This window comes from Microcebus murinus, chromosome 4 (assembly GCF_040939455.1).
Source record: "Microcebus murinus isolate Inina chromosome 4, M.murinus_Inina_mat1.0, whole genome shotgun sequence".
Classification (NCBI taxonomy): Eukaryota; Metazoa; Chordata; class Mammalia; order Primates; family Cheirogaleidae; genus Microcebus; species Microcebus murinus.
In genome coordinates, this window is record NC_134107.1 from 46162218 (window position 1) to 46188319 (window position 26102).

The following is a 26102-nucleotide window of genomic DNA, read 5'->3' on the forward strand; positions in this document are numbered from 1 at the left end:
CATTCCTACTTGAACATGTCATTTAACCTCGCTGAACCTTACTTTTTTGTTATCTAAAAAATGCATCATGGTTTATCCACTACTCGATGTGGATATGAAAATAAAGTTTGGTAAAACAGATGAAAGTTCTTTGAGAATTATAAAGCATTAGGATTGAGGGTAAGGAATTACCATAAAACTGAATAAATTTAACTATCCCATTAAACTATATCCTTATCCTTTAGAAATGTGGTCCAAGAGTTGAGCATTAGACTGAGTATCCCTCTGCTCAGTGACCAAAAGCAATTTTATAAGCATATCTAATGCTTCTTTTTTTTATTGTAGTAAAATATATATAACATAATATTTATTATTTTAACCATTTGTAATTATACAACTCAGTGGCATTAATATTTTTAGTGCCATATAAACAATACCATTATGTACACAAAAAGTTTTTCATCATCCTCAACAAAAATTCTGTAACCATTAAATGATTACTCTTTCTATCCTGTAGCCTCTGGTAACCTCTATTCTACTACCTTTGTCTATGAATTTGCCTATTCTAGGTACTTCATATAAATGGAATCATAATATCTATCTTTATGTGTCTGGCTTACTTCAGTTAGTATGATGTTTTCAAGGTCCACAGATACTGTAGCATATATCAAAATCGAATTACTTTTTATGACTGAATAATATTCTATCGTGTGTGTGTGTATGTGTGTATGTGTATGTATGTATGTACCATATTTTGTTTATCTGTTCATCTTTTGATGGAAACTTAGGTTGTTTCTACTTTTTGCTATTGTGAATAATACTTTTATGAACATTGATATACAAACATCTGTTTGAGTCCCTGCTTTCAATTCTTTTGGATATATACGTAGGAGTTGAGTTGATGGGTCATATGGTAGTTGTATGTTTAACCTTTGAAAAACTACCAAACTGTTTTTCATAGCAGCTATACCATTTTATATCCCCACCAGCAATATAAGAGGTTTCCATTATCTCCATGTCCTCTTTAGCACTTGTTATTTCCCATTAAAAATTATTATATTCATCTTAGTAGGGGTGAAGTGGTATCTCATTGTGGTTTTAATTTGCATTTCCCTAATGATTTATGATGTTGAGCATCTTTTAATGTGCTTATTGGTCATTGTATATCTTCTTTGTAGAAATATATAAGTATTTGCTGGTTTTTGAATTGGGTTGTTTGGGTTTTTTGGTTGTTGAATTTCAGTTTCTTACATATTATAGATATTAATACTTTTCAGATATATGATTTGCAAATATTTTCTCCCATACTGTAAGTTGTTTTTTAGATTTCTTGATAGTATATTTTAATTCACAAAAGTTCTTAATTTTGATGAAGTCAGTTTATCAATTTTTTCCCTTTTTGCCTGTGCTTTTATTGTCATATCAAAGAAGTAATTGCCAAATCCAATGTTGTAATGATTTGCCCTTGTATTTTCTTCTGAGAATTTTATAGTTTTAGCTACTAAGTTTTATGTCTTTGATATATGTGAGTTAAGTTTTATATAAGGTGTAAGGTAAAGCCTTATACAAAATTGTTAAAAAATGAATATCCATATCTTTTGCATGTGGATATCCAGTTTTCCCAGTACCATTTGTTGATAAGACTATCCTTTTCCCATTGAATGGTTTTGCATCCTTGTTGAAAATCAATTGACCATATATATAAAAGTTTATTAGGGGGCTGTCTATTCTATTTTGTTAATCTGTATATCTGTCCTTATGTCAGTACCACACTATTTTAATTGCTATAGTTTTGCTTTAATTTTTAAGTGGGGAAGTGTGAGTCTTCCAACTTTATTCTTCTTTTTCAAGATTTTTTTAGCTATTGAGGCCCTTTGTAATTCCATATCAATTTGGGAATTGGCTTTTCCATTTCTGTAAAATAGGTTGTTGTAATTTTGTTAGAGATGGAATTGAATCTGTAGATTGTTTTGGATAGTATTGACATCTTAGCATGTTAAGTCTTTTTTATCCATGAGCATTTCCATTTATTCATGCCATCTTTAACTTTTTTCAGCAATGTTTTATAGTTTTTAGTGTATATGTCTTTTACCTCCTTGGTTAGATTTATTCCTAAATGTTTAATTCTTTTATATACTTTATAAATAAAATTGTTTTAAAAATTTTCTTTTGGGTTGTTTATTACTGGTGTTTATAAACACAACTGATTTTTTTGTGTGTGTGTGGTCAATCTTATACCATACAACTCTGCTGAATTTGTTTATTAGCTCTAGCAGATTTTTTGTGGATTCTTTAGGATTTTCTACATATAGTATAGTGTCATCTGCAAATAGAAATAGTTTAATCTCTCCCTTACCAACTTGGATACCTTTTATTGCTTTTTCTTGCCTAATAGCACTGGCTAGAACTTCCAATACAATGTTGAATAGCAGCATTGAAAGTGGGCATCATCGTCTTTTTCCTGATCTTAGGGGGAAAGCTTCCAGTCTTTCATCATTGAGCATTATGTTAGCTGTGGATTTTTCATAAATACGTTTCATTATGATGAGGAATTTTTTCTCTATTCCTAGTTTTCTGAGAGATTTTTATCATGGTAGGATATTGGAATTTTGTCAAATACCTTTTCTGTGTCAATTGAGATGATTTGTGTTTTTTCCCTTTGTTCTAGTAACATAATGCATTACATTGAGTTGATTATGTTGAGCCACCCTCCCTTGGATTCCTGGGATAAATCCCACTTTGCCATGATGAATAATCCTTTTTGTATGCCATTGGTTTTGATTTGATAATATTGTATTAAAGATTTTTGCATTTATAATTCATAAAGGATGCTGGTCTGTAATTTTCTTTTCCTGTAATGTTTTTATCTGGTTTGGTATCAAGGTAATGTTGGCCTCTTCGAATGAATTATAATTGAAGGCTTTCCTCTTCAGTTTTTCATAAGAATTTGAACAGGTTTGGTGTTAATTCTTCTTAAAATGTTTGGCTGAATGCATTGGTGAAACCATCTACTCCAGGGATTTTCTTTGTTGGGAGACTTTTGATTATTGATTCAATCTCTTTACTTGTTATAGGTCTGCTGAGATTTTTTTATTTCTTCTTCAGTCAGATAATTTGTATTTTTCAAGGAATTTTTCCATTTCTTCTAGGTTGTCTAATTGGTTGTTGTATAGTTATTACAACTGTACAATTATATAATGCTTCTTTTTAATTCCATTGTTTTAGTTATAGTTAGCACTTATTGAGCACCATTCATTTGCCAAGATACTTCCCCCATGTGTGTGTGTGTAATCTTATCTAAGTTTTATAACAACTCTTGTGTAAAAGTGATAATAGGTGGTATTATCTCTAGTTCATTGAAAGGAAATAAAAAACTAATACTCAAAAAGTTAATTAACTTTTCCAAGAATTTCATATCTAGAAAATAGTGGAGATAGAATTCAGACTGAAGTTCTCTTATTTGATATCTCATACTCTTGGGACATGGTCTAAGTTTGTGTGATCTTAAGAAAATCTGGCTTTTTTTTGTTGTGAATAAAATGTAATTTATATGTATGGGGTTATCCAAATGACATCTTGTGAAACAATCCATTTTCATCTCTCCCAGAATATTTCAAAGCATAGGTGTGTAACCACTATTGGAATACTTGATTAATTAAATGTATCTATTTGGATTCTGAAGTTCTTTAAATTAGTACCTTCATTTTTATTTTATTTATTTTATGACAGAGTCTTGCTCTGTTGCCTGGGCTAAAGTGCTGCGGTATCAGCCTAGATCACAGCAACTTCAAACTCCTGGGCTCAAGTGATCCTTCTGCCTCAGCCTCCCAACTAGCTGGGACTACAGGCATGCACCACCATGCCAAGCTAATTTTTTCTATATATTTTTAGTTGTCCAGCTGATTTCTTTCTATTTTTAGTAGAGACAGAGTCTTGCTCTTGCTCAGGCTAGTCTCAAACTCCTGAACTCGAGCCATCCTCCCACTTTGGCCTCTCAGAGTGCTAGGATTATAGGTATGAGCCACCACGCATGGCCCAGTACCCTCATTTTTAAATGAGAGTGTTGATGTCTAGGAAGAAAATATGTTTATATGTGTAAACTAACCTAGTTTTATAAAGGTCCAGAATTATTTTAACTGTGTTCTCCTTCATATATGGAGGCTATATCATTGATGAGCCATCATGAAGGCATGAACTTTGATGATTTTTTTTTAGCTGATTTCTTGTAATGGGGATGGATTTATATTGGTTAATTCACACTCACTTATTCAACTGCCATTGTGACAAATTCCATGGATTTTCAAATGATTGGTCAAGGGTTTGGATGTAGCTGTGAAATAAGTAAAGAAATTAAGATTTATCCTTGATTCTTAGATTTCTTAATGGCATGCAAAACAATATAGATAATCTCAGAAAAAATTCTGGGAAAAAATCTTTTCATCATTGATCTATTCTTTGATTAATATAGAATGAGAAATTTAGCAGGAGAAATAAGAACATGATGATCTCTGCAGTATATACTGTGATTCTTGCTAATTTTTTGTCCATTTGTCCCCAGAACAAATTGAAGCTTTTGTTTTATTTTTAGGGTTATAAATGTATTACCTATTACCTGCTAATGTTTGCTGCAGTCTGATGTAACATGAAGATAAAGTCATATTTATGGCATTCCCTCACAGTATAGGAACCTTGTAATATTTTATTATTCTGTATACATACATATAAACAATACCCATGAAAAGAGGTATGTCCAAGTTTGCATCAGTGGTTGTGATTCAAATAATTCCATGTTGTAGCAAGAATGGCTATTGCTTATAAAGGTGGGGTCTATAGGTTGTTTGGCAAATTATCATCATACTATGATACCATCACATAGTAATTTGTGAGTTAATTAGGGGTGTGTAATGTATTTTTCTTCTGTTTTGAGGAGTGGAAAATGATGTATGAGATAGAATTCTCACTTTGGGGCAATTACTGAAGAATCCTTGAATCCTCTATCTTAGGTCTATGGGGTTTTTTTTTTGTTTTGTTTTTCTTCTCTACTCCTTCCTCCTTCCTCTCTAAATGATTTCTTACTAATGTGTTAATATCTGAAGTTAATGTCTTAAGATGCTACAACTTATCTTAGTTCCTATCTTTCTGAAGAATAAAAGTAAATAGACAGAATTTTGCCCATGGGATTTTTGACTCTTAAAAAATGGAATTTATATCTGAATTACACAAATTAAAAATATTCTTGAAGTGGTAGCCTGATTCTAATGGGCAGGAGGTTCTTAGTACAAGCTCCTCTTCTGTGATTAAATCCTACTAAGTTTTGGCTTCATTTCAGTTTCTCTGAAAATTTAAGAATTTACTTTCTCTCATTTAGGGACTCTTGCTGTGAAGCTGCTTTGATTCTAAAGGAATGTTGCCTATTCTGACAAGTGAAACTAATGTCAGGCAAATTTTCCATAAGTTTTAAATCCTGTTTTGTATTTGTTCTCTAATCTTCAGATAAAAACAGTCAGTTGGAATATCTGGAAGGTTGAAAAAATAGATTTACAGAATGGGAATTATTTCCCAAATTGGTTTTTGGAGGTTGTCTTCTTATGCTAGAGGTAGCAAGGGCCAGATTACAGTAGTGCCTCAAGCCAACCTGTTCCAACAGGCTTCATCTTCCATTGTACAAATTTAAAAAGAATGGGTCCTCACGCAAGCATTTCAAATCCAGAGACAAATTTGAAAAAAATTGCTACAACATGTTGACTGATTCCTTGCCAAGTCAGGCACTGAGAAATTTTTCTTGATTGACTCTTACACAGAGAAAATTAGAAGGGGGTAGGGAGAAGCATGTAACTTTGTTATTAAAAAACTAAATGTCATAATACCCTCAAATCCCTCTCCCTCTTGGACTTTTCTACTTTGACCCCCCTCTACTTTTCCCTCATCTTCTCTTGCTCCTGCCTTTTCCCTTTTCTCTGTCTTCTAATCATTCATGTGATATCCTCTGTTGTTCTAATGTATTCATTTTTACTTTTAGCTTTGATACAATAATGTGTTCTGGAGAAATAGCCTTCTGAATATTATATTCAGATATGCCGATTCAAACCAGCAGAAAGGTTAAAAACATTTTTAAAATATGCTTGTCAGCAGTGGAAAGAAAGCTGTTTGTAGCCAGCAGGTGAGCTGGAGAGTACTACAGGGTGTGGTAGAGATAGTAATAAATTAAGTGGCAAGCCAAAAACTGTAAAAAAAAAAATCAGCTATTTCATAGCATAGAAGCATGACAGCTATGAAAAAAGGAGTGCCCCAGGGAATTCTTTTAGAGTTTGATTTTTTAAAATATGTTTGACATGAAAAATGTTTTAGTACAAATAAAGCAACTGGTATTAAACTTACGAGGAGGGGGTTGTGGTTTAGAGTTAGTATGAATAATGCATGATATTTAAAGAAATAATAGCTCTAAAATGTTCTGGGAGGCAGTCCATGTTGATGGTTGGAATGATGATTTTTTTCCCCTATTTTTGAAGCACCATTAATTCAGCATCATTTTGTGATTTTTTTAACTTGATAAGATATCGACCAAAGAAATACTATTTGACTTAGATTAGGATATTCTTTCTTCAGATAATTTAGTTTAAATATCAAGAAGATCAGTAGAATTATTTAAGCATAAAGTGACAGTCATTTACTATAAAAAATAATTTGGTCTAGTTATCTTTTCTAAAAAGCTCATATGGTACTGCAAACTAAAATCAACCTCATGGAAGGGGAAAAACAAGATCAGATATTTTGAACATTACTCCATAGGAGACCATCACAATATAGTGTTAGTGAATGCATTGTAGCAGCGCTCCATATGCAATCAGAAGCCAATTGTTACTGGACTGTGTACAAGCACACACTGTGCTCAATGGTCTGATGAGGTATTATGGATATGATGCAAAGAGACTGTGTAGATTAGAAGCTAACAATTTGTTAAAAGTGAAAGCAACTTAACATTTACATTGGGCCAGCTGAGTAGCCCTTCATGTGGCAAGCAGGATGAGTTCCAAGGAACCAGGGGCTCCAAGAAGGCTCCAGGTATTAGTGTCCATGCAAAGGAAAAAAGAAAAAGCTTTATTGCTACCTTTATTATTGTGATTTTTTCTTACACTGTCTATTCATTATTACATTCAGCTTTCAGCAGGGAAAAGTTCATGTAAAACAGCATGATTACTATAAATGTCAAAAATGTGTGGAGGAACAGCCTATTAAAATATAGCCTAGAGATAGTACATAACACTGACTTTAAATAAGTAGCTGAAGCCAAAGTGATACTGCATTAAATCACTGATATTATGTAATTTATCCACAAATATTAATTTTTATTTCAGTTACCACTATCATGAGATGTTCCTTATTTTCTCTTGGTTCTTTAGTTTGATGCACACAGCCTGTGTTCTCAGGTCACAGAAGGTACTTCAGTCTTCCTATTTAGGAGTGGTCTGGAGTCAGAAACACATTAGGATGTAACACTGATTTCTGCTGATCCATGCTCAATCTCTATCAGGCTTTTAGCACAGATATGTCACTTAAAACGTGTGGTTATTTAATCAGATCATCATCAAAGAATGTTTGATAAGTGCCTAGTGTGCATGATTCTGTACTAGGTTCTACCAGCATAGTACCAGAGATGAATCCAGAAAAATATGGTTTCCACACTCACTGAGATATACCAGGCATTTCACAGAATGTTGGCAGATGAGATTAGCTGCTCTCTCAGCCCTATCATACTGCAGAGATTGTAGTTTTAAAAATTTTTCTTTATTCTTTTATAAAATAAAGTTTAAAGTTATGGGCAGTCAATAAATAGCTCATAGTCTTTTTTGGAGTCTAATGCTTTGCCTTGCCTACCAAGCCCAAACTATTTTTTGTTCTAATATAAAAGGCTCAATGCCTTCCCAGTGTACTGAGTGTCAGCTTGGCTTTAAGATATTTTTTTACTCTTAAAAAATGATGTATTACAAGATTTGTAATGGAGTGAACATGCTTGAATTGCACATTTAATTTTTTTAACATCACATTCATGTTTTGCCAGTTTGCCTACCAGCTATCTGTTAACAAAAAGTTCCAAGGCAGCACTGCAAGCCTGTGCCCAACTAAGTCTTTTGTTTCTGCAGATGTTTGGGCTTAGAGCAATGTTGTAAAGCTTAGGCAGTCCAAGGACCATGTTTGTACTTGTCTGCTGTGATCCCCTGAGCATTGTCTAAACCTGTATGCATTGTTCTTTCCGACAGGTGATAACTACCCCGTACAGTTCATTCCATCAACAATGGCAGCTGCTGCTGCTTCTGGACTCAGCCCTTTACAGCTCCAGGTAAGTGCCAGAAGAAAAAAATGTGGGATATGAGCCAGTACTTTAGTGGAAAACTGCTAACCAGCTGTATGCTAAATAATGGCCTGAATGTTAAATAATATTTTAAGCATAGTCCAGAAGGATTAACACCTTATGTGCTTACTATACAGCAAATAGAAGAAAAATTGCCAGTTTCAATATTTTTAAAGGAAAAAAAATCACATTATGGCTTAGTACTATGTATTCCCTATCAGATGAGTTAATAGCTTTACAATTTTTATGCCTAGTTGTTTTTTGATAGGTTAACTTATTCCTTATCAGTTTTTCACCCATGTCTCCATTTATGTCCACATTAGCTTTTATATATAAGCATCAAAACAGAAAATGATGTTGGATATTTTCCTTCTTACAGCTCATAGAATATGGGTTGTTATTCTCAAATTACTTAATAATTGCTTGGTAAAATGTAAACACATTACTTCTGAATGAATATGTGTATCCTCCTTCTTTCTAGGGTCAAAAGTCTGCACATGGTGTCTAACCAAGTTCTGGATTATTGTTCTTTACTTATGAGCTAAACTTGGGGAGAAAGTGTTTGGGAAACCAAATGAAAAATCATTTTCACCTTATCTTTACAGTTAAATGAAGAGTGTAGAATAGGACTAGATGATCTCTATATCATTCTAATACTGTCATTTGAGTGGGAAGTTGAATATTCTTACTTATTCTTTAAGAATATATATTTTAATAAAAAAAAGGTTAGATCATTAACAATCAAACCCTCAGTATTTGAATATTTATAAAATATATGGTAGTAAATAACTTGAATTCAATACAGTGGGAAGTTTATTGAAGATAGTTTTTATTCTTAAAGTTTAGTATGATCACTTTTGAGTTTTCTTAAATAATCTAGAGAAGGTATTTTTATTTCTGACTTGAATATAAAAAATGTACACCTATTGTACCATGAAAAACATCATTTTGAGTATTTGCAATTGGTTCTGCAAATAAAGAATTTTTGCAATATTTTGATAAGTTTTTGTCATAATCCTCATCCAGGAAATCATAAAGGTGTTGCCCACTGTGGGCTACCAAGCAGAGCTAGAAATTTTGCCTAAGAGGAGCAGCAACCCTACCTCTCTTGCAAACTTTCACCTTCCATGCTACTAACACTGGAATATATTGTAGTTGGTAAAAATCTATAAAGAATCTTCATTATTATAAACCTAATCTATTTCTTCTTTTCCTGAGGCTGGACTATAGAGTATCTTCTTGAGTCAGAGGCAGAAATAAGAAAACATTACCATTGTTTGATCCTATAACCAAGTTTCTGTAAAAGAGAGATACTGAGTCTTAAAATCTTCTACTTTCCATTCTTTGATGTGGTCTATACCCTGGATTTAGAAATATGTGTTCTGTTTCATGAGTTCTGACAGTATGTTTTGTCTTCTTCTTCTTTTTTTTTTTTTTTTCTGAATATGCTACTAAACAGAAGGGTCATGTCTCCCACCCACAAATTAGCCCAAGGCTAAAGGGCCTAAGTGACCGTTTTGGCAGGAATTTGGACACCTTTGAACATGGTGGTGGCCACTCTTACAACCACAAACAGATTGAGGTATGAATGCTTCCATTGGTGCTTCATTGGGTGGGGAACTGGATTGTTCAGTCATATTCTAGACTCTTTAAAAAAGTAGCAAACACTCAGCCTAAACACTAATCTTTCCCTTTTCTCATTCCTAAGGAAGCTCTTCTTTTCTTCATTTTCATGCAGGAAAACAAAACAAAACAAAACAAAAGCAAACAAATCACAGAGCAATGCCCCTGAATTAAGGTTGCTCATTACTATATATTTTCAGGCAAATTCTTTACGTTATGAATGTCTTCAAAATGATCTTTCTTTCCCTCACTCTCTTACCATTTTTTATGTACAGTGTTTAAAAATACTTAAACATTTAAAAATATTTGACTGTAGAAAAACCTTATAAATTTGATAAATTATAATTGTGCTTATATAGATAAAACAGCTGAGGTTGAGAGAGGTTAAGTTATTTAACCAAAGCTATAAAATATTCATTGAGTTGGGGCTATTACCAAGGATTTCTAACTCTACCTAATTAAGGTTTCCTAACTTTGTATACTTAGGCCCCGCATCCTCAAACTACGGCCCGCGGTCACATGTGGGTGTTTTTGCCCGTTTGTTTTTTTTACTTCAAAATAAGATATATGCCGTGTGCATAGGAATTTGTTCATAGTTTTTTTAAAACTATAGTCCAGCCCTCCAACGGTCTGAGGGACAGTGAACTGGCCCCTTGTTTAAAAAGTTTGAGGACCCCTGATTAGGCTATAGTAGGGTAGATGCCTGGGCCTGGCTCTTTGCTTTTTACCCCATAAACTTCTGTAGTATCCTTTTCATATTTAATTCTCCAGTTAAGCTCTTTGTTGTTTTTGTGGGATAGTCTTACTACTTGAGAAAAGATGGCTTATTTGGCTCTTTTGAAAACCAAGTCATTTTCTTCTACAGGCACCATTCCTCCTCTCTCCAATTTCATGCTTAATTCTTTTCCTTTATCATTGGAGTCCCTTGCTGGGACCACCATATTGGAAGATTGCCAGCTATCTGTTGAATCACCCCATTCCCCCCAAAAAGGATACGAGTTACCTCAGACCAAAACACACTTTAATTTTCTAAGTTAAATCTAATACTAAATTTTATATTCTGACCTAGGATGGGAAACTCAACTCCAAAAAAAAATAATGATAATTACATCTAGCAAAGTTGTATATTCAGCTCCTATTGGCTCTGCCAGTTCATACATATAACATTATGTAATCAATAAAGGATCCCTTTGATATTATCTTTTCTGCTGCTCTTGAATCTGACTTTTTGGAAAATGATTGGGAATAATCAATCCTAAGAAAAAGGAAAAGGATAAGATCAAAGGCCACCTTGGAAGTAGCCTAAGGAAGAGTTCCAGAGCTTGTTGCCTGTCTCCTTCTTTCCTTTCACTTTGATATAAGAGGTAGACAGGGGGTTTCCACTCAAACATGATTAGACACATACTGTGTATCTGCTGTCTTCTATATAGCTGGGAGATATTTCTAAGGCTTTCTTTTGGCTGTAGAGAAGATGCCATATATTTCTGGGCATTCTGAGAGTCTACCATGGCTAAGAGAGCTAAAAATAGAGATAAATGGATATTGGGGACAAGCTTTTCTCTATATGACAGTTAGCAAGCTTACCCATTCAGGAAAGTCAGCTTGAGAAACTTTTAAATGCTTGGGAAAATGTGAAAGCAGGTGGCCTTGGCTCAAACTCAAGACTTCCTCTCCTCTGACTTTTATTTTCTGTTGAGGTGGTGTATTCTATCGTATCAAGCTTCCCCTAGCCAAGTTTCTACCCAAATCTCTTATTTGCCTAATTTTTCACTTAGGTTGGCTTCTTTCCTAATCCCTACCCTATACCCCTACACTGTCATCAATCCCTGATGTCAGTCTGGCTTCTGTCAGGTTTCTGGAAAGCATGATGTCATACATGTGAGTGCATGAGCTGTGTAGTGTTGTAGCAATGCTGATCTAGAAGCACAGCATATGCCACATGTCTGTCACTTTAATTAGGCTTAATAGGGAAGCCATTAATGCAAGAGCCTTCATAGCTTTGCAGTTTAAGTTTGACTGGTTTGATAGTTTCCTTGGTTTTTATTTATTCTTGCTGTTCTCTTGCTTCCATTTTTTTGCACCTTTTTCCTGCATGTCAGGAAACCTTTGATCTGTTTGTTTGTATGGATACTGGTTAGTAAAGAATGAACTCTTTTGAAAGACAGGTTTCCCAAACTTTCCTAGGGTGAGTGCAGCATGTTTATCAGGACATCCATGAACAACTCAGTAGACACTTGTATTTAAATTGCTAGATAGTAACATTTTAAATCTTTAGCAAAAGTTGAGGGAAATTTTAATATTATCTTGCTTTATTGCTATTAAAATCTTTCTTTTCTTTCTTCCTTTTATAAGCTAAAATGTCACAGCTTGGTCAATAATCATGATCATGACAAACTGTTGCTACTAAGGAAGCATTACAGTTATGTTACCTGCTTTTATTTATAAACATTCTTAGGAGGAAAAGCCCACAACATACATTCCCTTACTTATCTTCCCCCTCCCCTCCAATACATTGCCCAGAACTGGTCCTCTATACTTAATGTTACAATTAATTTGCCCTTCTAAGGTTGTCATTTATAAATTTAATGAGCCCGGGTAAATCTTAACAGCATTTATAGTTATACCCTGAAATTTTGTTATCAAGTAGAGAAGAGTTATTAAAAATGGAAGGCCCCTCCTTACATTAGCATATCCCTGTTATTTCTTTCTTTAAAATAAGGGAGACATAGGAAAGACCAATTTTTTTTATAGTACTGTGCTGATCTAAGGCATGGTTTTCTCTGCCTCAGGGGCATAATATTAGGAGAGAGAAGGCCAAAGAATGCTATTTTTATTTGAACAGTTCAGCAGATGGGGGCATGAATACTCATATATCTGAAGGTTGAGGGGCTTGAACCATTAATTTTGATAATGTATTTAACCCTGGGAACAATCAGAAACTGTAACTCTAAGGTTACAATGCTTTTGACCTTTAGAGAACAGAGGGCACCTGCTATAGTAAACAATATATTATATTGCTACTTATTCCAATTCTCTCACACATATAAATTTCAGGACCAGTTGCCATTTGCCTTCTTCAGCTATGTTAGCATTGATTCTTAAGTAAGTCTAAAAGAATATTAGGAAAGGGGACCAGTATAATGAGGCAGTCATGTAGATAAGGCCTTTAAATAGCTATGATGTTACATTGTTTCTGAAGAAATATTGTCTCAGGAACTAAGCTCTAAATGACTTTTTAAAAAGTGGTTTCAGTGTATTGATTCATATTCTGTAGTTACTTTCAATATGATAGATCATTAAAGTGATTTTGTTTGGTTTTGTTTTAATTGGGAGTAGTGTTGCCTCATAGTTGTGGCTTATGTTAAACACAATCTGGTACCATATGCAAAGTGATACACCTGTCTCATGCCTTCTTATTAAATGATGCATGTTTCTCTTTAGCAAATACAGCAGTTAAATATCACACAGCTTAAGAATTTCTAATTAAAATATCTCCATGTGTCAGCATATTGGTAATGTATTATTTTAATCCATTTATTTTGTTTATGAAACAGTGACATATGTTTAGATTGTGAAATATATGAGCCTTAAAAATCACTTTATTGAAGAAAATTAATTCCTACAATACCGTCTTGGTAATGTGTTCACTCACCCAGTCAGTCACTGGCGGCACTGCCAGTCTTAATGTTGGGTAGACACACTCACTAGTTTCATCCACATAACAATCTTGGAAAGAAGCATAACAGTTCTTTTTCTTAGCTTCGAATAATAGGGTTATTCTTTCATTACTTTTTTTTCTTATTAATTCAAGCCTGTCCCCCCAAAACACTTTTTTTTTGCCTTTTAAAAAAATACAATGAAGGATGGGACTGGGTATATGTATAAGAGATTCTGAAAGACCAATCAAAATTAAAACAAGCTAGTTACCTTTCAAAGTTAGACATAGTAATTTGTTTGTCAGCAGGGAGATGTTTGGGTCAGCCCTGAAATAAAGTGACTGTCAGCAGTTATTTCTACAAGACAAGTAATTTCACTCACTGTATTACTGACAGATTGCTCACTTCTCTGAATCACCAGAGAAAACAAACTTAATATTGTTACAGGCAGAGTTTCTGTCTTCATTAGCTTCAGAGAATGATTTTTATCTAGCATTCAAAGCTCACCAGGCGTTAGTTGGAACATATTTTAACAGACTGGTTCTTATAATGATAGTATGTGTAGTAGTATAAATGAAAGAATTGTATATGAAAATTCAAAAATATCACTATAAATGCATTTTCACTTCTATTTGATGAGCATTATGTGTATTTTAGGAGAGATTTGAGGAAAGGAATGTAATTAGAACCTTAAAACACTAGGAAAACCTATCGACCATAAATTATTCTTAAATGAAACTATTAAAGTCTTGCCAAGTTTGCAAAGATGGAGGAGAACAATTGAAGTATTTGCAAAAGTGAGTACAAGCACATATTTTATTTAAATTATATTGTCAATTTTCATGCTACAAATGCAAAATGAAGAAGTGTTCATCAACATTGGGAATGCTCTATTTCTATTTCAATTCTAGCCTGAATCTTTATGATATTGTACTTAGAGGCTCTGTGTTATCCTGTTGTACTCTGTTTTCTTATTTGCAATTTTAAATATGCCTCAGAGCTGTGTGAGAATGGGAGGGTAAGTTAGCTTTGCTGGGCAGACTTGGGAGGTTGTGATTTCTAGTAGAGAAGAGGGTTGAATAAAGACTTGATTAAGGTGACCTATTACTGGCTATCCAATGGAGAAAGAGGAATGCACTGATTCAAAGCTTGTTTTGAGGATGCCAACCATGGGGCTGTGCTTTGAGGCAAATGCTTGCTTTTCTCTTAATCAGCCTTCACTCACTCCCTCTGACTCTTTTCTCGATTTTTAAGAGTGTGGTGGCACTTGGGAGGATCATTACAGCTAGTCTTAAATGAGCTGTGGGTGAATGGAATGAGCTCCATTTATGGAATAGAACCTTGGATTAGAATTTTCATTATTACTTGTTTGCCATGTTGTCTTCTCTTCTCCAAGTATCTCCTTTCTTTTAGTTTTTTCATTATACAAAGGGCATAATATATATTTTGGGGATTGTTGAGAATAGTAAATGCAATAATAAAACATACATTCGATTTCTGCAAATGTCAGATCATTAGACTAGATAAAAACTTTCCAGTATCCTAATAAGGAGTCAATTCTACTCTAGATTTGCTGCCTAAAATTATTTGTGATGGTGGATATAATATATTAAAGTGAAAGTAACTGAATTCAGGGATTTTGTCTCTTTTGTTTACTAAAGCATTGCCTGGCACAGTGTTGGGTAAAATAAATGAATTAAAGAATGTTATCTATTTTAACTGTCTTTGGTGGCAACCTGGGACTCAAGCTTCCTTGAAACTTTTTCTTTGGGCAAGTGCTATTATTTTGTGTAAATAAATTTTCATTTCTAGGTAGGTTTCCTAAGAAAAATTTCAGGTACCAAGTGAATCCTAAAAGATACTAAAGAAATATAGGCAGATTAAAGTGGATGGGAAATGAAGATGATTCCTAATGCTTGGAAATCTAACTTATCATTTTACTCAATGAAGCAGAAGAGGTTTATTCCCACATGACAAATTAAAATCTTTTGGTAAACTGGATTTTCTTTTGAAAATTGGATTTTCATTTAGTTTTTAGGTAACTTAAAAGTTGAAGGACTTGGCTTTTCTCACATAAGCTCTGTTAATCACTGTGTTTGAGTTATTTGATTGGTGGAATATTCACCTATACCCCAAGAAATGCTTCCATAAGGGTCTGGGACCCTGGGATTATCAAACCAGTGCAGTCCTCTCTCTCTTGTAAGATTTCTACCAATAGTCAATCATTTAGCTGTAGCCCTGGTAATTAATCCACTCAACAGGCAGCTCTCAGTGTGTGAATACATGTACTTGTATTTAAATAGATTTCTTATAAGATGTAATGTTTTCCAAAATAATGACAGATATTTCTATTCCTGTTTCACAAAACTGGAGTTTTAAAGTAATTTTTGGTTAATGCTATGTATCATATATCTGCATGTGTATGTATTATAATGAGCTGCCTTGGAATTCAGAAAGATGATATGATTAAGGATATATAAGAAAGTTTGAAAGCAAAACATTTTAGTGTTTTAGAAAATGCGTCTTTCCAGTTCCAACCATGGAATAAGTCAGGAGAGTCAACATTTAGGAAATATATGTCAGAAAAAGATATGATAAAATATTTTGACCTGTCAGGTAAAAGCAGACTGAGTAGGACAAAAACATTTTTAAATGATACTTAAGTAAAAGAGTTTAAGGAACTACAGTTGGATGGTTTCCCCTCACTTCTGACCACCAGGGTTAGCACACAGTTATTACTATTCTGTCAGTTTCCCATTTCTGTTTTATTTGTAGAAGAGTTTGTATGTTGCAGGTCTGCATGTTTGCATAAATCCCTCTAAACTGTAAATTCAGAGAAAATTTGTAATTATTTGAGCTCTCGGTAGTGATTTGAAACCATCTTGTTTTATTTTGATTATTCTATATTATAAGGATTAGAATAATAACAGGATGCTCTTACATATCTTCCCAGCTTAAATGGCACAAATAAAGGATTTTTCTCAATTAAATGTAAATAAGCAATAAACATTTCCTACGAATTCTATACTGCATGCTGTGTGGGTAAAAAAATGATTGTATGTCCCTTTCTTTTATTTTTCCCTTATAATTGATGACAGTGGTGGAATCATCTTGAGTAGAATTGAGAGAAACTAATTTAACATTATTTTTTCTAGTTTCGTAAATATGAATTCTTTTATACTGATAATCATTTAATGAATATTGATCCAAGTATTTGAATGTTCATTTAATGGACTAAAGAATGGAAACAAAGTAGAGTAAAATAGACTTCTCAAGGCCTCTACTGTCATGGTGAAGCAAAGATTTAAACTAAATTCTTAATTTCCAGTAAACTGCATTAGGAGTTCATTTCTCATTTTGTATTTCTCTTATAACACCAACTATAATACCCATAACCAACAGGTTACAGGTTGGTTTTACAATATCTAAATTAACCTAGACCATGATCCTAGGTATCTTGTCAGCAATTTTCCTAGAGCAGTATGAACTAAAGCAAAAGTAAATAAGTGATAGATATGTATGAAAAATTTATTGCTTAAAATATATCCATGTGGTTGACTGTCTCGAACTCTACAAAGTGTAAGCATACAGTACTCATTTAAAGCCAGTTTGAAATAGAGCTGCTTTTCATCTACAATTTCCATTTTGGGGATAAATATCAAGTTTTCATTCTAATTCAGCTATTCATTTAAGTTAAAGAAAGGATGAAGAATTACATCTTTTTTAATTCTTACTTGAAATCACACTTGTTATCTTTGAATGTGACTGTTAAAATAACTTACCACTTTATTGTATCATTAGAGTTTTGTCAAAATCTGTATTTAAATGAGAGTTTAGAAATGATAGTGCTCAGGAAATTGAAGAAGACTACCTAGTGTATGATTCTAACTATATGACATTCTGGAAAAGAAAAAACTATGGAGACAGTAAAAACATCAGTGGTTACCAGGGGTTGGGGGTGGGGAGAGGGATGAAAAAGCAAAGCAGAGATGAGTTTTAGGGTAGTGAAAATGCTCTGTATGAGAGTATAATGATAGATACATGTCCTTATACATTTGTACAAATGCATAGACTATATAACACCAAGAGTGAACCCTAATATAGACTGAACTTCACGTGATTATGATGTGTCAGTGTAGGCTCATCAGTTGTAACAAATGTACCACTCTGGTGGGTGCTATTAAAAATGAGGGAGACCATCCATGTATAGGAACAGGGGGAGATGGGAAATCTCTATACTTTCCTCTTAATTTTGCTTAGGAACCTAAAACTGCTCGCAAAAAGTCTTTGAAAAATGTTTGTAAGCAAATCCAAACATAATAAATTGAATCATTCAACATTCAACATATATTTATTTAGGGGTTAATGTGTGCCAGGTACTGTTCTAGACAGGGGTCCTCAGCTGGAGGCAATTCTCCTTCCCCGAGTTTTGTCAACAATGTCTAGAGACTTTTTTTATTGTTATGACTGGCAGGCATTGGGAGGTATTACTACTGGCATCTAGTGAGTAGAGGCCAGGGATGCTGCTGAACACCCTGCAATGAACAGGACAGCCATCTACAAGAAAGACTTATCTGGTCCAAAATGTCAATAGTGCTGAAGTTGAGAAAACCTGCTTTAGATACCGGGGAAATATCAATGAATAGAACAAAGCCCCTGCCCTCACAGAGTTTACATTCTAATGGGATAGAAAGAAAATAGGGAAATGAGTACATAATAAAGAATTGGGATTCTAAATCTTGCTAATCTTAACAAAAAGATCCCCACCTACCTATCTATCTATCCACCTGAATCTAGATGGGAAGATTTTTAAATATTAAGACCTAGTTGATTGTTTATTCTCAGTTTTTTGCTTAATTTTGATTTTTTTTTTTAATTTTTCTTTACCTGGTTTCAAAGTTTTCTATGCTTAATTTTGATTTTTAAAACTGAAACTTTTTTCTAGCCAATCACTTCTGGCTAGAACAGTCATAACTCTCCTCAGTGGTATTAAGCACATCATGTACTTGGGTTTTCAATAAGGGGTTATAATTTCTGACTTTTTTCTGATTTTTAAAACTGAAACTTTTTTCTAGCCAATCACTTCTGGCTAGAACAGTCATAACTCTCCTCAGTGGTATTAAGCACATCATGTACTTGGGTTTTCAATAAGGGGTTATAATTTCTGACTTTAATAGTATATAAGACTATCTTTCAGAGTGAATTAAATATGAAATTTGGTGAGAACCTGGGAACCGTTTATTAGTTTTTATAGAATATCATGTATTGATATCCCATAGAATGAATGGACTCATGCTTGGCAGAGAACCCATACTTGATGTATAAATTGGATATTACAAAGTAAGCCTGAATTCCTTTCTAGAACAAAACAAAAAAGCAAATATAAGAGTAGTATGAATATTAAATATATATAAACACATATATGTATACATATACATGCATATACAATACCTGTTTTATAGCCGTTTATAGCTTAAAAAAACAATTTATATTTAGCCATTGTATTAAACATGGTTTAATATTATATTTTATAAGAAGAAATAGAAGCTCAGATGAGTTAAGTGACTAGGACAGGATTACTCATCTAGTATAAGAAACAGGACAACAGTAGATGCTTTAAATGTATTTTAAAATTTACCTCTTGGCCAAGATTCTTTGCATTAAACTCTGCTGACTAGTATGTAGGAAGCACAGTCATTTAGAAGCTTTCTTGCATAACTTATTCCTCTTTTATTGTAATATTCAAGTGAATTAAAGGGAACTTAAATTATAAAAGGGAAAAATTTCAAAGTTTACATGACATTCTCAAGATCCCAAAGAGTTCACATATTTTTCAAATTTCCAGCTAACTATCCAGAAGAAACTTAAAGCCTAAGAAAATTTAATGAGGATAAGAACTACTATGATAAAAATTGTGTTATCTTATTCTGTATCTTTCCTTTGAGGAAAATACTTAAAATGTTTTTGCTAAATGCCAGAGCCCTATTCTTTTGAGAGTTTCTGAGGCTGTCTTATAATTTGAAAGTTTTGATGAGTCTCCTAGAATAGCTGGGGAGTTGCATCCTTGCCCATCCCAGCCTGGGCTGCCCTCTGAGCATGTTCAGCAGGTTGCATGCCAGCAGATGAAGCAGATGTTTGACCATACTGGAATGGAGCGCCTGCTACATCAGGAGCTGGGTATTCCTCTTGACATCTGGACATTGCTGGGTCGGGATGCCTGCCTCAGGCCAGGAGGCTGCAGGAGCTGTGGGGCAGAGAGCACAGAGTCTTTGCTGCTCTTTAAGCGATTAGTGCACTGAAGCAGCAATAATGTTGAATTATTGCTTGGCTGCTTTCTTCTCAGGAATCTTGGGACAATAGGAAAGTCAGGAAGGAGCATTTACAGTAAAGTCATGTTCAGAGAGACAAGACTAATTATAGAGTGTTAAAGAGCTTTATTTTAAATGATTTAATTTACAAATAGCTCTGGGCAGTGTATGAAACTTTTTAGAACCATAAACCCAGTAGCTTAAAAAGACTTTTCTAATTAAAAATGGCTAGTATAGAAACATATTATTTCAGCTATTGTCCAGTTTTAGAATTTGCTCAAGTTGTGCTATAGAAGATACAACATCTGTTAAAAAGAGAAAATAAACTAATACTTGAAGCTGCTGAGGAAAATGTCTGTAACTTGAAAGGAAGGAAGACTTTTAGGTAAGAGACTGACTGAATTATGCACTGGCTTTTACGGCTTCACTTTATCACACTGAAAACTGGTCTGCATTTGCTACCCAGAACTGAAACCATCTGTTACACCAATTTCCTTTATGATATGTGTTATTTAAGCACAATGGATGTGGAAATGGGTAGTTTAAAGTGTATTTTGTGATGAACAGTTGTCACATTATGTTGCTTTGCCTCTTATAATTTTTCATTAGTGAGACCTCTGTGCTAAAAGAAGCCTTCTTATAAACAGATTATGGCCATTTGTGTTCACAGTAATATATTGGAGAGAAACGCTATGTTGCTCTCACTTAACCTCTGGTATTCTAAGGGGGTTATATTTAATTAACACTGGTGAGAGGCTGACCTGAGAGGCTGTAGAAAGTGATTGAGCTGCATTTTCCAAGCTCTGTTCTAGTCAGCTGGGAGGAAAAATTAAAAAAGAAATTAGAAAGTACTATTTTTTGAAATTCCCTTTAAGTTGTATTTCAACAGGCCATTTAAAGCCCAAATGGACAAAGGTATTATTTCAGTCATTGAATTGTATCAAACTCCTTCTCAGAGACACAGTTTTAAAACTCTGTACAAAAGTTGGTTTAGCATCACATTCTCAATGGTTTATCAGTCAGTCTGCTTAAAGAAAAGCAAATAAATAAAACGGAATTTTTTTGAAAAAGGAGAAACTCTGGTTGTTACTGAATGGAATGGAGCATGTGCCCCAACCAGTTCTCACTACACTGGGATTGTCCTCCAGAGTTAGGAGCTCTTTAGCCTACCTAGAAAAAAGGTACTTCTCTTTGCAGTGCTGCTATTCACCTGGTTAGAACATGTTCCTCATGTCCAAAGGAGTGTTTGCTCCAGGGCCCAAAAGGCAATCCCTCAAACATAGCACAATAAAGAGAGCAAGACAGTGAGATCATGAGAGAGCACGAGAGAAGCTTTGTTGAAATAATGAAGGACTGGATGTGACTAATTTGGATTGCAATATTTCACTTTCCCATCTGTTTATTAATGGTTTTAATAAAGATGCATTTATTAGTTGCAGAACAAAATAGTCATCTATAATTTATCTCTATCCAGCCATACCTTCCTGATTTTAGATCTACCTCTGCCTACATTTTCTGATTATAAGACACTATCGCTAAATATAGACATACCTCAGTATGAAACAGGAAGATGACTGTATACCTTCAGGTACTGATTTGTGACCACTTATTGAAACAACATACTGCCCTTGATTTAGCAGCTGGCTTGCTCTCTTATATGTTCTCTATCTATACAATAGTGAATGGCTTGGAGGCTTCAAGAAAGCAGTGCTCCTTGGTTCCATAAGACCACTGCAGTTGAAAGAGATAAATATGACCATGAGCTAATTTCCTCTGAACCTCAATCTCCTCATCTATGAAATGGGGATAATGACACCTCCCAAAGGGTTTTGGTGAAGATTAAATGAGATAAGTCAATTGACTGGCACATTGTATGTGTGTTTGTGTGTGTGTGTGTGTGTGTGTGTGTATTATTGATTGACCAAGCTTGTTATGCACAGACACTTTGAAATCCTTTTCTCCTAATGTCTATGCCTGCTGATTGCTCCTGATTTCAAAAAGCATGAAATCCCAGTACAGTGCTCTTTCACAAGAAGTGACACCCGGTCAGAAATTAACATACTTTAAATTAGACCTCCCACTAACCAAGAAACAAATGCCATGATATTGAATGAAAAGCCTTCACAAATAGACAATAAAATTGTAAAATTCTACAGACTTCCAAAGCTAGAAAGGCCCTCAGAGACCTTGAAGGCTAAGTCATAACTCTACCACTGGTTCCATGATCTTGGACAAATTAATCTTCCTGATACCTAGATTTTATTAGATGGGATTAGAAATAATACCCACATAGGGAAGTTGTGAGGAATACATAAGAAAACGCTTGTGAAAAGTGCTTTACACACTGTCAAATTCTTTGTAAATCTTCTGATTTTTTGGTTGAAGAGACTAAGGCCCAGAGAGATGGATTACCCTGACCAAAGCCACACAGCTAATAAGTGGTTTCGGTAGGGTATGTAGAATAATGTGAAGAACTAATTTTGATTGCTTTTTGTACATAAATTTGACTGAATTAAATTGAATTGGCCAAGAAAACAATATATCTCATGCTCCTACCTATTCTAGGTGGGGGTGGATGAGTGGTCAGTTTTGGTAGAGATATGTATTTTTTCAATTGAGTGTACCAACCTAATGAAGATTATCCATTAAAAAAAACAAAGTAAGGCATATTAAAAGTGTAAGACCCTGTTACGGTACTGGCAATAGTGATAGGCCATAATATAAATTCACATTAACATGATAAAAAGATTAATTATTTAACTAATTTACTATAAATTAATTCCCAAAATGTTTATTAAGTACCTTCTATGTGGTAAGCACTCTTTTCTATTTTGGGCATACTATAATCCATAGAACTTGACCCCTGCCCTCAGAGCGCCGACAATCTAGTAAGTAACATGATAATTGTTAAAATAGATATGTTCCCAGAGTGAAAATGTTATGGGAGGAAGAAATGTTTAGCTCTTCCTGGAGAAGTACTGGTGACCTTCATGGATGAGGTTATGTTAAAGTTGAATCTGGAAAGGAGAATATAAGTTCACTAGATTTATGGGGAAGGATGCAGAATAGCAGAGATGCAGAAAACTAAAAAAGTGCTCCAGACAAAGGGAATAGCCTGCCCATAGGTGTAGAAGCAATAGACAGCATGGCACATTCAGAAACAACAAACAGTTTGCACAGGTTGAGTGCACAGGAACAATTGTAGGTGAGATTGGAAATGTAAGCAAGGGGTCAGATCACAGAGTGCCTTTTACACCACACTTGGGAATTTGCAATTCATGTGGTAGACATAATTTTATTCACACCATAAATGGTAAAGTGGTATAAGGTATAGTGAACAACTTTATGGTGTGATATTCCTCTATTAATTTGATCTCTAGTTTACATTTCCCATTACACTAGATTTAATAGTTAGGGAACCATGTTTGGTAAGATTGATAGTCCCTTTAGTACAATGGTACCCTGTGGCAAGTGAGACTGTACAAATAATGTAATGATACACGCTGAATAAACAAAACTGTTTAAGACCGAAGCAAAGCCAAGGTCCAACCATTTCCTGGGGATTTGGGGAAATCCCGTAATCTGCAATTTATACTAAACCCAGTCATATTTAGCACATTGCTTCTCAGTGAATCGGCCTTGATACTATATTTCAACCAAATGATGAAGCAAGAAGTAAAAAAATCTATAAAGAAAAGCTATAGTTCTTCTAATTGTTAATGCCTTGCAATTATGCCTCTTTCTGGAATAATAAAATGTTCCTTGGCAGAGGTCAGGATCTCTGCCACTGACTTATTTAACAGATCCTCTTAACATCTGTCCTGCAGACTGTTCACTTTATTAGCAGACAAGAGACCCAACAGACTTAGCCTGCTGTGTCCCTTTTTCACATTCACACAGCTGTGGATTAACTCAGACTTTCCAGAAGAGGACCAACCAGAAGGGATAGTAATGTTATTGGCTGATTCCAAAAAAAAGATGGGAAAAAAGAGCAGAAACAAATGTTGCCCTAGTACAATTCAGTGTTTTTAGGGTGACAATTGCCTGTCTGTTTTAAAAAGGAGTAAAAGCAGCTATTCCACTAAAAAAGGAAAGTCTATTCATATCTGTGTGGGAACCTAATCAGGCTCTTGTTTCCAGTGACGATGACTCCACAGTTGCACCAGGTCTGTGACAAGAATGCTCCTTTTGTATGCCGATAGTGTGGAAATGATAAAAATTTCCTTTAAGAGACTTATGTGTTTACATCATGAGATGTGTTATTTGACAAAATGCTTTGTTCTCATATTTTCCATGCAGAGTTTCATGCTGGGTTTTTGGGCTAAAAATCTTTGATTAACTAGAAGTAGTTGCTGAAATAAAATTGACACTTTTGTTTTATGATTCATCTTGCTAAGCTGTAAATTATAGTAAAACATATAAGGAGTGACAGAAAGAAGTGCTGATTTGAACCTCTGACCCATGACAGGCACAAAAACATAAGATTATTCCTTCAAAGAGCTGCATAGAGACATAAATATTCCGTGGGCCACTTGGAATTATGGCTTCTTAACAAACTAAAGCTGTGATTTTACATCATGTAATGAGAGTTTTCTAGGGGTGTTATGGTAGACATAGAAGAAATATGGATATTTAGGAAAGTACCCCCAAATTAGGACTCTGAATGCTTAAAGAGTTTTCTCTGTCCAACAATGGACAGAGATAAAAACAAGAAAATAAATAAAAACAAGAACGAAACAAAGTTCCTGTTCACTAAATGAGTATCCAATGATGGTTTCCCTTTTACCAGAGAAGTGGTGCATTTTATATATCTTAAGGCTTTCTCAAAGCCATATTGGCCCGTAGTGCAAATTCTGTGGAGCACAGTCTTTGGGTACTAGACCAAAGAAATGGGCAGGGAGGGGAGACATTACTAAATGCAGAACAGAAACATGCCATTAGCCCCAGTACTTCCCATGTTGCCGAGATTGGTGTCCATTCTGCCATGACGGTTTTAACTTTTAGTTAACAAAGGACCTCTTTCTGGGGCTTCACTGTGAGCAAAGCCTACCTAACTGTTCTCAGTCAGAATTAATTATTCCCAGTGATGGTGTTACAGTAGTAATTTGTATCATAAGTGCTTCCATTATACTGTTTATCATATTATGTTTTTCTCCCTCTCTTCTTTCTATCATGGGTGTGAGACAGAATATTCTTGCTGTCCTGAAAGACAGCATATCTTCTTCATCTTTGTATCTCAAATACATTTTGCTAAATTTAATACAAATGACAGTAAGTGATTGCTTTTCTGAATAAGATCTTTGAAGTGACTTCTCGTAGGAGAATGTATCTGTAAGAATAAAATAGCCTATATGTATTGAGTCTTTATAGTGTGCCTCTGTTCTAAGTATGTTATGTGCATTAATTCATTTACTCCATACAACAATCTTTTGGAGTAGGTTTTATTATTATCCCCATTTTACAGATGTGGAAATTTAAGGCCCTGAGAGATTAAATAACTTACCCAAGATCACACAGTTAGTAAACAGTGATTCTAAAGAGTGTACACTTTTAATCACTATGCTATTCTGCCTCTCATAGACATTTATAAGCCCCTTATTTTTCTAAATTTCTTCTTCAGTCCTTTATATTAACCACTACCTGCTTCATCTACTATAGGAATTTTTCAAGGTGGATTATTGTGATATTGTATCAGTATCATATCTAGTGCTAATATAAAGCATGTTGTATGTTTATTATACTCTATTTGAATTATTTTTACTATGGTTGCCATGTATAAGGTATCATTTCTTTTTGCTAATTAAAGAGTAAGCCATGGGTATTAACTGTACAATACAGATGGTGTATTTACATACTGCAAAATATGCTGAAGTTCTCCAATTGGCAATACTAATAATTTGCATTTTAAAAAGTGACAGTTAGTAGAGTTACCTTGAAACATGTTAAAACATTATTTGAATGTAAAAAACTATAGGAGAAAATATATGAAGAATGTAAGAAGAGATTATTTTATATTATTTCTTATCTGGTCTACCTGATCACTTAAAAGTGAATTCAAAATACTTCCTTATCTCCTTCAGTATTTATAACAAATGCATATTTTACTTTAGTATTAATATGAAATTTATGTTTAATAAGTCTATATATTTCATCATAGATATGAATTTTGTTCATTAGCATGATTCT

General features: G+C 34.2%; 1 protein-coding gene across 27 annotated transcripts in view; it reads left to right on the forward strand.

Annotated features, from left to right (window-relative positions):
• SOX6 (SRY-box transcription factor 6) overlaps positions 1 to 26102 on the forward strand; it is a 631508-nt gene that overhangs the window by 498042 nt on the left and 107364 nt on the right. For 20 of the 27 annotated variants that reach the window (XM_076002133.1, XM_012780692.3, XM_012780698.3 and 17 more), the window contains 2 exons: positions 8238 to 8317; positions 9789 to 9911. In XM_076002133.1, coding sequence (XP_075858248.1) covers positions 8238 to 8317; positions 9789 to 9911 — 203 coding nt within the window. The remainder of the gene's footprint in view (positions 1 to 8237; positions 8318 to 9788; positions 9912 to 26102) is intronic. The other 7 variants (XM_076002143.1, XM_076002148.1, XM_076002144.1 and 4 more) reach the window with 1 other exon arrangement.